The 12,055-nt window shown below is 36.3% G+C and overlaps 1 protein-coding gene across 1 annotated transcript; it reads right to left on the bottom strand.

Annotated features, from left to right (window-relative positions):
- Nucleotides 1-2,010: 2,010 nt before the first annotated feature.
- FANCB (FA complementation group B) lies at nt 2,011-11,975 on the bottom strand. Its single transcript, XM_010215791.2, has 8 exons — nt 11,040-11,975; nt 9,856-10,008; nt 9,247-9,339; nt 7,692-7,820; nt 6,648-6,814; nt 4,092-4,546; nt 3,038-3,275; nt 2,011-2,476 (listed from the first exon to the last, which is right to left on the bottom strand). The coding sequence occupies exons 1-8, from the start codon at nt 11,970-11,972 to the stop codon at nt 2,056-2,058; spliced, it is 2,589 nt and encodes an 862-aa protein (XP_010214093.2). The 5' UTR covers nt 11,973-11,975; the 3' UTR covers nt 2,011-2,055.
- Nucleotides 11,976-12,055: the final 80 nt, after the last annotated feature.

Here is a 12,055-nt window from a genome sequence, read left to right as displayed (position 1 = left end):
ACTTATTATTCTACTCTAATAAGTGTGTGACTCTCTCCCTTCCACAGTTTCTGTTTGCTATTTCTCAATAAGACAAGTGACATCAAAACTCCAAGAAAGTAGAAATGGGCAACTTCTTTAGTAGCTTTTATGCATTCAGTCTGCTTTACTAATTTAATAAAAGGGATAAGAATACCAGTGGAAGTTTCTCTTTAGAGACGGATGACCATATTAAGGTTAATTACGGCATTCTAATAGGTAGTTAAGTGAGTGCTAATAATAATAAAAAAAAATTGCTGGACTGTTTACAGTGCTTTGCATAAACACAGTCAAGTGTCTTGGGCTGAAAAGCAGTTGAGTTGCTCTGAAAGTTTCTACTCATCTGGTTTATCAGGCTAGTGTTAAATGCAAGCTTGAGGGTTACACTTTGAAATTCTTCCCATCATTTAAAAGTGTTTATGAGAAGATAATTTTTCCAGAAAATTTTAGGGACAATTAAATGCCAAGTCCTTAAAAAAACTCTTAACTTTGACTCTGGGATGAACAGAAGTATTTTTTTTTTGGTTGTTATTCTTTTGCACACAGTGAATAATAGAATTTTCACATGTTTGTGGTCATTTCTTAAGGCAGCCTTGAAATTTTCATGCAAGCTTCCCTTGCATATATTCAAAAATGGAGACTCGAATGCTTTTGAATATCTCAAAAGACTACAATCACTAGTTGAATGTTTTCTCATTTACCATTTTTTTCATCTTGCAAAATTTGTACTGTTAAAAAATGCACATGGAGAATCAGTTTAAAAGGTAAATCTTCTTTTAAGTCAGTAAACAGCTTATCTTCTTCCTCCCAAACTCTTATCAGACTGCATAAATGACTATTTTAACAATTAAAGATTTATTTACAGGAAAAGTGAAAAAGGAAAATTCTGACATCTTTATAAAAATGCTGACAAACACCAGGAATGTGGTGATTACATAAAGGAGATATAAAAGAAAGCAATATGTTGCTTTTTTTTTTTTTTTTTTTTTTTAAGTGTCATGAATGGCAGAAATTAACATAACCATGATGGGAAAAAAAGGAACAAACCATCACCTATGTCAGAGAGGAGCAGCTGCAAGACTTTGGGCAGTTCTCTTCCCAGAGATACCCAATGCAGAGGGTATCTTCTTTAAAGCAGAGAAGAGAACAAAAACAGGCACAGAGTTGTCCATTATTTAATGTACTTGAGACAGATCAAAACTGCCAAAGAGCCAAGTCTCAACAGATAATTCATTTAGGACTCAGAGTGAGCAAGCAAACCGGTGGGCAGGAGGTGGGTTAAGGTCCAAGGAAGAACAGTCTCCTCCAGGATTTATGCATGGGATTAATGCTGGGGGGTAGATCTCTTGCATGCAGAGGTTTACAATAGCAAACAGTGGGGAGTTGCTTGACCTCTTGCAAAAGGCCTGATCTAGTTTCTCCAATCCCAACAGATCTTTCAAAATATCTCAGAGCTCAGAGTGCGCTAGGGAAAAGAGCATTACAGGTCCAATCCTACTTTTTTCTTTAAAGTGGTACTACTAAGTCTAGGTTATTTCCAAGACTTAAAATAATGAGACAAGTTGTTTCTATGCTGCTTTTATGAATTTCTTGAACCCTCTTCTCCAATTCCAAATTTAAAGAAGGTGCTTAACAAATATTTGTTATAGCTTAGTCTTACGATTTCTGAAAAAGTTGTTTGTTGCCTGAGTGAACAGCCAGCTTACAAGTTTAAGGGCACTATTTTAAACAGCATTTGTCTAAAATTTAAAATTTAGCAGTTATTTATCATTCAAGAGCTATGACTTTTATTCCAAAGTCATTAAAAAGTAGCCTAAAAAAGATAACAGATAAAAAAACAGCTATTTTTAATATTAATTTCTTCTTAAATTAGGTACAAATCATCAGCCAAAATACAATTTCATCCCTAGAAAGAGCTGGGTTATAGAATAAAGATACTTGTTCATACAACTCTATGAAAGTATAAATACTATTTCATAATAGTATAGTATAATTTTATTAAAACTTCATTCAAAATAAATTTTGAGAGCATAGTCTCTAGGATCTGCTCAGTCTCCACACGATCATATCAGAATGCAGCTGAGCCTCTGCCATTTTCAAAGCCATTTTCTGATAAAGGGCACCATTCACTGCTTGATTCATACTTAGAATACTCTCTTCCCGTTCATGCTGAAGCTTCTTTCGGAATTGCTGAACTCCTTCCTTACTGTCCAGGAAAGGAGCCACAGGAGCATCACTGATTTTCTTGCTAGTCCTCTTGCCCCATGTCCCACTCTTTTCAACTTCATTTTCTTTTGAGGAGAAAGAATTCCTGGAGATGAGCACTTCTTTTTCCAAAGCCAGTGCTAACTGGTCAGTAAGTCTATCTTTGCTTCCAGACCTCAAGAGTCTTATATCAGTGCTTGGTGGCAGAGCTCCAGTGAGGCTATGAAGGCACTGGAACAGGACACTCATATTTCTGCAAAATAAGAATATTATCAATGAAGTTATGTAAAGCCTCCCTTGCATTTTCAAAATTCTATAGTCTATATAACAATGAAAGAACTTAGGTTGGTTTTGGTTTTTGCTATTATGCATACTGTACACAGAAGAGCAAGCAATTACTTTTTATGGAGCGCTCATAGCCACAGCAGAGAGGAAAAGACGCTAAACGAGACTCAGCAATAGAAGTAGTGTGAGATGAAATATATGCCCACTGTTAGGATTACATGAGTATCATCTGTTTTTGTAAGAAGCAAGTGTTTGTACATAAAGAACATGTATGATAGTACAAGAGTCCTGTGGTGATGTTTACATGTAGGGACCAGAAAAACAAAACAAGAGACACATATTCATAAACTGCCAATATCAATGGAAATGCAATACAGTGTTCTGGCATGGACAAAAATTTAACAATGCAATTCTAATAGCTTGGATTTAAAAATATGGCTGCTTGGATATTGGTTATGAAAAATACTAAGAACCACTGTAAATATAAAGTTTATACAAAAGAATCTCTACACTTTTAGACTAACCCTACCTGCAAAACAAGGTTAGAACTCCTTCAAATGGAGATTTCTGTGTCCAACTGAGAACTGTGCCATGTAGATTTCCCACTCTCTGACAGACCAGGTTTTTGTGGTATTCTTTAAATGGTGTACACTCCATTTCTCCCAATAACCAGGAATTTACTGGAGTTAAAGTGTACTCAGAAGACACAATCTGAAAGGAGAACCTGATAGATGCTGCAAGGACAGCAAGGATATCTTCCAAGGAACCTGCAAGAAAGTGAAGTAAAAAAAAGTTTTACCTAAATATTTTGATTGTGTTATGAAGCAAAAAAATCTGAACTGTTTTATCGCATACACTTCTGTTTTTTCTTCACGAGTCTACATCTCAGCATTCAGTCCTTCGGGAATTTTCCCACCTATTCCTACATCTCTGCTGCCAAGCAAAATGACTAACCGATTAACAGAGCCCCCACTTACATAGAGAAGTCTGAAGATAAAAGTCACCTTGCCAAAAAATAATAATAATAACAAATAGCCTCCTGCAATACTATGATGACATGTTGGCTTTAGGCAATGATACAGCAGTCAGAAAGAAATTAAAATTTACAACAGACAATCAAGAGAACAGTTGAACACACTAGAAGAAGCTTAGTGAGAAGTCACTTCAGTCAAGAATAAAAATAAACTAATTTAGAGTTGTGCAGATGACAAAAACATCAGTTGCTTTACCATTATTAAAGCAATATTATGTCATAAAATAAGCATACATCTATTCAACAGTAAATTTCCCATTTATAAAGAAAATTTAAATAGGCTGCAGCATTCTATATTCAGACTTATCTTCAAAATTTACCTCTCCAGGCACATCTCTGTGCTGCTAGCACAAAACCTTAAAGCAACTCACTTAACTGGAAGAATTTTCCAAACTGAAAAATGTTCTCTTGTTTTACCCAGCTGTTGGTTTATCCAGATTGTGGTAGAGATGACAGATAAGATTATAGCACAGAAAGCTAGGCTTAGTAGGAATATGATTCTTATTTTTATTCTAGATAATACTAACTCAAGTTGCATCAATTCTTTTACCTGTACAGTAACTATTATCCCTTAACATCTTCACTGAATATTTTCCCTGTGAGATATCTTCCAGACTTAACAGAATTTTCCCACACAGTAAAGTAATCTTTTTGCTGTTCTGTAAACCATCCCTTTGATGTTTTGGTTTCTTCGCATGTAGGAGAACCGTGCAGCGTACACTATGAAATGCCAACAACGGTGAAAGGCTGGTAACAGCAATAAATGTTTTTGCTCTGTCCAATTGATTCTTCAAACTTCTCTTATGAAGGTCTTCTTCCAGATCATTCTTGCTATCAAAGTCCAGCTTCATCTTTTTTGGAGGTGGTTCAATCTGACATGAAGAGATAGCCAATGCTGAAAAAGCCTTGTTCAATGTAATGATTTTATTCTGACACTCAATAATTGGAGAAATCAAAGTCACATCCGGATCCACTACTAAGGATAAACTGACATCACTCAGCGACCTGCGAAAATCGATATGGGATTATTGGCAAAATACAAACTGAGAGTCCATGTGACAAATACTCTGCAGATATATACAAGTATTTAATACTTCCATAAGCACCAATATCATTCCATTTTAATTCACAGTCTGTGCAAAAGAATATAAATACTTTAAACAACTCTTTCATCCAAGCATAGCATTAGGATTTTTGAAATACAGAGTGAATTTTCTAGAAGCTTCTAGGTGTTACATGTCCAATTTTAACAGAAATGCAATAAAATTTGGGAGGCTAATTCTCCTCAAAAATACTGCAAATTCCACATAACCCATGAGGATGCTCTATGGCACCTGTAAGCTATTTTTAAAGACTTAGTATTATTATAATAAAGAAAGTATCAATTTTACCAGCTTTGAAGCCTAAAAGGACACAGTTTTTCCGATATTCTAGATTGTTCTATTGGTATTCAAACAAAATTGTATACTATTTTAAATCTTTTCATTTTCTAAAACCTTAAAGGTGCAGTAATTTCCTGAATTGTATGAAGTGGTTTATTATGTGAACATCGGGTTATTTCAAGAAATCCTAGTATTACCTTTTCAATGAACACTTTATTTTGTCAGTCAATTCAGTTTCAAGATGTCACTGACACTTGAGTGCCTTATAAATGTCTAATTCTTTTCTTTGGAGAGAAGTGTCACCAACTAACAATACAATCTAATATATCTGAGCAATCTTGCCCTAATAAGAAGCGTGCACACACACAAATCAGGAAAGATTTAAAGTGTTGGTAGAAGAAAGCCCCTTTCCTCCAAACTACAGGAACTGGAATGCAGAAAATCTAGGTTTTGCGGCTGGCCTGCAAGGTAGTCTTTGACAAATGACTTGACCTTTTCTCAGCTGTGAAATATTGCTGCTGTTTTTTAAAGAAGAGTTCCAAATTTTCTGAGTATTTTTGAGGCTATACAGAAATTAGCTTAGGGTTTTGTTTTGTTTTTTTTTTTTTCCTTCTTTCTTTTAAGAAGTCATTGCCATCACAACTGAAAAATAAACACTGAAAAGGCAAAAAACAACAACAACAAAAAAACATAATCGCTTGCCTCAGTGGCTCTTAAAGGGGCTGTCAAGAAGATGAGGTCAACTTTCTTGTAAAGTTATTGCAGGCTGGCAGTTGAGCAATAATACACCCGCAGCTCCAGCAGGATGGCTGAAGGGCATAATAGGTCAGCTCCCTCACGATCACTTGAATGATTTCCAGTGGCATCAATACTCTTGCCGCTCACCCTACGCCGTCTCAGCTACACGGCTTGTGGGGATATAGGTCAAAAGGTAAGTTCTGGCTCAGTTTAAATGCAATGCACACCCTGGATTTGTCTTTTTTCTTTCTAAACTGCTTTCAGATTAGCCCCTTCTGTCCATTCATCTCTGTCCCCTTCACTGGGGGAAATAAGGTCAGCTGAACATTATCTGTTCTTAACATCATTCACTATTGGAATCTAGCAATTAAAGTGAACCACCAAGTCATAGGAAAGACTAATTTTGAGCAATGCATGCATGTGTGTTTCACACAGCCTACATAACATACAAGCTTAGAAAATACCTTATTTGTTTGGATACCTGACAGTAGCATACTTCAGTTGAAAAGCAAAATATTTATCAAATTGATCAGAGAATTTAAAATGTTTTCTTCTACCTTATTTAAGCAAATTGCTCTGTTTAGACACAGCAAGAAGTTAACACAACAGCAGCAGGAACATTTCAGTTAGAGCTATATCTATACCACATATTCAGATCAGCACAGCCCTGTCAATCTGGAGTCTAAAGAAGCATGGCTTTAATCACAAAAAATGCCATCATTAAAGAGTCCCACATAGAAGTGTTGTTATATGGACACAACTTTTTTTTCCTCTCTCTCTCTTTTGGTCAATATAACCCAATCCCTTTTTCTCATGGAGATGGAGAGAGGCAAGGAGCAGCAACAACACTGCCAAAATACAAATGTGAAACACTATACACAAATGTTCAAGTGAGAAACTCCACTGTTGTTACTGCAGGGATTAGCCTGCAACCCAAAGCTTGTAGAACTATGCAGCAGAATTACTAGATAAGCTTTTATACTTACAAGCTAAATGATTCGGCTAGTTTTACTCCAACTATCAATCTGTCATCCACAACACGTTGCCACAATTTCTCTACAAAGTGCTCTGGAACTTTAGCTGTCATCGATGCTTCTTTATTAAGAGAATGGAGAGGATTTTCTGTATCATCCCAGAGAGATACAAGACCTTCCTTATAGAAAAATGTTTGTTTAGACAAATTAAGGGCAGATATTATTTCTTTTTATATCATGTTATTTAGTGTTTTGCCACAAAACGATTGTGGGGACTGCTTTTAAGATACATAAAAGGAAAGCTATATCAACTAGTTTATCATTCACAAGAGGTCTACAAAACACAATTGCACTTTTTCCTCAAAGTACGTGGTATCAGACAAATGCAACCCATCCTCTCTTTGTAAACCTGTTAAGTACAAATCCTGGCCTGTCATACCTTAAATCTGTTTTGAACAGTTAATGGTATTAAAAACTATTAATTATAGTGTCAATTGCTCAGTGGATTGTGTTGTCAGAACTTGGCTGACACGAAAGGGACCACAACAGAAATTAAAATGAAGATCACCTCCACCTGAAGTACATTAGGATGCCTCTGATATGGCAACTGATTGATATGACATTTTTCCAAACAATTTTACCTTCTCAGCCCACAGATCACTTTGCCCCCATTATAAATTGATTTTGCTTACAGAGATACATCACAGTTTTTTTTTTTTTTTTTTTGGTATGCTAGACCACAATTTCGATAGGCAATTTGCAGGCAGCTGTGCAATAAAGACTGTACAATCCCCCTACTATTTTTCACTCTGCTAGAGGCTACTCCTTCTCTGGTTTAGCTGCCAAGAGGCACCGTGCAAATCAGCATCGAGCAAGGAATCACATTTACTCCTTTCTACATTAATTGGCAGGCTAACATAATGAACCAGGCTTTATTTGAAGCAAATTAGCGAGTTTTGATAGTAGTTAACTCTACTGGTGAAAATAACAAACAGTTGAGGGTGGCATCAGTAGAATTTGAAAGTGATCTCTGATCTGCACTCTTCTGAATTTTACCTTTTCCGCAGTTGGTAGAATATGGCTTCTTTCTTGAACAAGATCTATTAATGCCCTGCAAGACTCAAGAATAACCTTCTTTTTGAGCCTCAAATGGTGCTGCAGCTCTCGAATAGAAGTGTAACCAGCCTGTAAAAGACAAAAATACTCAAATATCTCAGACCATGTATTGCAGAGTACTAGATTCCAAGCAGTATTGCTGGACTTGGGGAGGGAGAAGGAAAAAAGAAGGAAATAGAGAAGAAAGACAGGAAAAGAGAAGCCCTTTCCCAAGGACAGTTGTCAGAATATAGAAACATTACTTACTCACCAGTGGGAGTGTATAATCAACAAACAGGAAAACAGGTAAGAAACAGCCAAAACAGGCCAAAGTTCACAGATTGATGTTTGCTGCCCAGTCTGACTTTTGACAGTCTTTTCTCCCTCTTAAAAGTAATACAGGAAAAAAACCTGTATTTTTAAGCATTTTTAAACACATTGAAGTTCAAGTTGCAAAATTCATTAATAGCCATGAAGAACCTTGCACCTTAGCAAAGGAAAGCAAATGATAAGGCTACCAAAATACTGGGAAAAGCAAAAGTAAAATGGAAGATCAGGAAAAACGGAGAGAGGAGGGAAACAAACACACACACACACACCCCCACACACATACACCACACTAAGCTAAAGTTGGTGTTATGGTAAATAGCCAGTCCTTATGAAAACAAAACCAACAATAAAACAAGAACAAAAAGAAAAACACACACACAGAGCTAGGCTGTTGCCACTTTCCTGTCTGCAAAATGCAAGTTAGATATATTAATGTATTTAACTTAAATACCATCTACTTATTTGCTGAGCACAATGCAACCCTACCAAAGCTCTTCTCTGACTGTAAACTGCTATTTAACATATGTTAAATACTTAGACATAAGCAACATGTGGATGAAAGAGGGCTCTGTTTGCTATTTTTTTCTTTGCCTTCAAATAGAAGTCAGCATAGAGTCACAACTCCTAGAAGACCTGAGTTCTAGTGATAACTATCAAAAGAAACATCTAAAGGCTGAATAGCCTGGAAATTTCCAAAGGTTAAGTAGGATCCATGCATTATTGCATCAAAACAAACACCCCTGAAACATGATGATACTTACATTAGATGATACATATCTGATGCAACTATTACAAAAGACTCTGTGTCTCTGTCAGCAAAACTTTATCATCAGAAGACATGAGAAGTCTCCAGACAGCAGCTTGTTTTCAGCAGAACCAGCAGGTTCATTTGATCCTGGCAGAGTTTCACAAAACTCAACAAGTAAAAGCCAACTGGTATTTAAAGAGAGTCAAAGAGAGTCATTAAAGAGAGTCAAAGGAGAACTTGCATAGAACTCCTAGCAGTCAAAGTAAGGCAGACTATTGCAGACAATCTTCATGACAGAAGTGGAAGAACAACAAATGTCGATTTCTCCCTGACTCACTTCTCCAATAAAAACATAATTATCTAAACAACAAGGTTAAAATTAACGACACAGAGAGATAATTTGAAGGAAACATCAAGTCAGAACTATTTAGTACAAACCTGTAATCTTGTTTCAAGGGCTTGGACTGTCAGCAAACTATTCTCTTGCAAGCCTTCTGCTCTGGGAGTATCATCTTTATAATTAATGCCACTCTAAAGAAAAAACAAATTAACAGTAGAAAGCAAGGTGCAGACTACAATACACCATTATAAAAGTCTAGAGAGAGAAAAAAAAAAAAAAAACCACACACACCAAACACACAATAAACAATTTAAAGGTAAACTGCTGTCTTCTGAAAACAGAGATCAATGGCACATAATAGATCCAATTATGGGAAGATATTTAATGTTGACTATAGTCTTAATTACAAATTTTAGCCAAAAATATTGTAGCAAAATTTTTACATACACAAAGCATTTTCAATAGTGTTATTTTAATTTCCTAAAAGAACACCAATTAACATTGGCGGTCAAGAAAATAGAATCATCTCTTCATGTAAGAGTCATCTCCAAATCTCACAATTAAAAACAATTTGGGGCATTCACAACTGAAATTCACTCTGCACATTCACAACTGAAATTCACTCTGCACACATGCTGTAAAGAATCTTCATTTTTTAATTTAGAAAGCACAGACTAAATAGCTGGGAAAAGGTAAGCTGAACTTACTGCATAGTTGATCTCCCCAAAATCTGATATTCTGAATGTACTTAACACATCTTCACAGGAATCATCCTTAAAAAGCAGTAACATTTGCTCAGTTCCAGAGCCAATAAAATCATCTACAAGAACATAATTCACTTTTTGCCATTTGGAAGCAACCTACAGCAGAAAAAAAAAAAGCATTAAAATATATATATTTAAATGAATTCTGTATCTGAGATTTAGCTTTGGTGTAACTTACTCATTTTAAAGAGCGATATCCTATTTAAGTGTCTAGAATTCAGTATTTTGAATAATTTCAAGTTCTGTTCTTAATTCCATCATTTGCAGCCTGTGTAACTGGATATATTAGCTCTTTAAAGTTCACTTAGTCACTTAAATTAGCTCTTTACAGCTTGTTTTCCAGATGAAGGAGAATGCAATTTTTTAGTGTACTCAAACAGATGCGTAGTTAAATCTTGTAAAGTTCCATCTAAAACAGTTAATATTTTGAGATGAGCTAAAGACATCACACTTCGGACAGTCAACATTTCTCTACTGCATTACACCTAAATATAGCGGAGAAGTAAAACTGACACTGTAAGCTAATTAGGCACACAAAATCCTGAGGAGTAAGTAGGACAATTTTTTTAATTTTCAGAGCTGCATAAGCCTTCTTGACAGAGTAATACTATTATTAAAAAAATACATATATATATATATATATATATATATATATATCTATATATATCCACACACCAAAAAATCCACCATGTTAGTGGGTAACTAGCTTTCTAAAAAATCAAGAGAAAAAGGGAGATATTTTTTTCTTGTCATTTACATGGAATAACACTTTCTGTCACAAGAAAGTGAGAATCACAAAGCTGGCAAGTTTCAAAAAGAAAGTATCGCTTTGAAATGATAGTAGTTTCATATCAGTCCAACATATATTATATGAGCACACTCAAAAGAAACTTTCAGCTGTAAATTCTCAACCAAAATAAATTGTGGATTAACTACAGAGGTTTTGACTAGGATTCAGAAAACAAATTGTTAAATGAATTAAAGCACTAGAATTCAAGATTCACTTTCAAATACCTGAGAAGGTAATAAAAGCACACTTGGATACTTTATAAAGGTTGTTTTAGCAGAAACAACGTAACAGCATTATTTTAGAGAAGTAAGAGGAAGTTGCTTAAGGTCACAAATACCTGGAAACTGTCTCTCCATATAGCACAGGTATTTCCAGAGGCAAATGAAACGATAAACAGCATGTTATTGCCAGTGGTCACAGCTGTTTTTACTGAACAGGGTTTCTCATACGGAAGCTCACAAACACCTTTAGGGAGACCATCTTGGAACCAAACAAGTTGATTCTTCTGAGTGACAGCAACAAGAGATATTCTGAGTTGTTTTCTCAATACCTCGTTCTTGCAGACACAGACAGAAGACACCACCCTGCTGTAAGCATGAGGCATAAAGCTCGTGCCACTCATTATCTTCTGTGTTTCAATTGCATATGCAAAGAATTCACTTCCCCAGATCGCTCCGTCTGAGGTGGAAAACTCTGGCTCATCTTCGCTTTCTGGCGAGCAAGCAGCCCGTACTCCCAAGACCAGGACGCCTTCCTCGCCGGTTTCACCTGCCCACACAACGGAAGAGAGCTGCAGAGGAGCGCTCCGCACGGCGCAGGCGTCGCGGGAGACGTGGAAGAGCCTGCTGTCATGTCTCCACAGGACCGAGGGGCCAGCAAACAGCCTGATGTCTTCTCTCAGCTCGTAATCCAGTTTAAAATGAAAGCACTGCTCAAACCGGTTGGAGCTGTGAAGTAGCAGCAGGAGATATTTGAGAACATTTTTCCGTTTTTTCTTTTTCACCAAAACACAAGGAAGAACCAGTCCTGATCTGGAATCTGTTGTACTACTACAACAGATTATTTCAGCTTCTAAGGGATTGCCATGCATGCTGAATACCCCAGAAGACTTTTGGATAAACAGTTTAGTGTCTCTGTCAAAGGCCATTCTTCTGACAGATAAGTTTGTTGTTTTTCCAGCTGCTCCTTCCATGTGCTTTGGTCCTGACAGCTGAAACACAAGGACTTCTCCATTGTAGGACAAGACTTGCTCTTGCTCATGCAGAAGCATCCTTCCTTATCTTCTTCTTCTTTTTTTTTTTTTAATCTGTTCCTCTACAAGATTACAGCAGGCCTCTTCATTTCTTTTTTTGG

The sequence above is a fragment of the Tinamus guttatus genome, unplaced genomic scaffold (assembly GCF_059628265.1).
Source record: "Tinamus guttatus ecotype Peru unplaced genomic scaffold, ASM5962826v1 Tinamus_guttatus_pri_ptg000083l, whole genome shotgun sequence".
Taxonomy (NCBI): domain Eukaryota; kingdom Metazoa; phylum Chordata; class Aves; order Tinamiformes; family Tinamidae; genus Tinamus; species Tinamus guttatus.
This window is presented reverse-complemented; position numbering and strand designations above follow the sequence as displayed.

Bases quoted from the DNA above. Each gene is read 5' to 3' on its own strand.
- FANCB (XM_010215791.2), bottom strand. From the start codon at position 11,972: ATGCTTCTGCATGAGCAAGAGCAAGTCTTGTCCTACAATGGAGAAGTC. The intron at 6,815-7,691 runs GTAAAATTCAGA...TTTTTCTATAAG, and splicing joins TTCTACCAACTGCGGAAAAG to GAAGGTCTTGTATCTCTCTG. The intron at 2,477-3,037 runs GTAGGGTTAGTC...CTTATTTTGCAG, and splicing joins GTTCTAACCTTGTTTTGCAG to AAATATGAGTGTCCTGTTCC.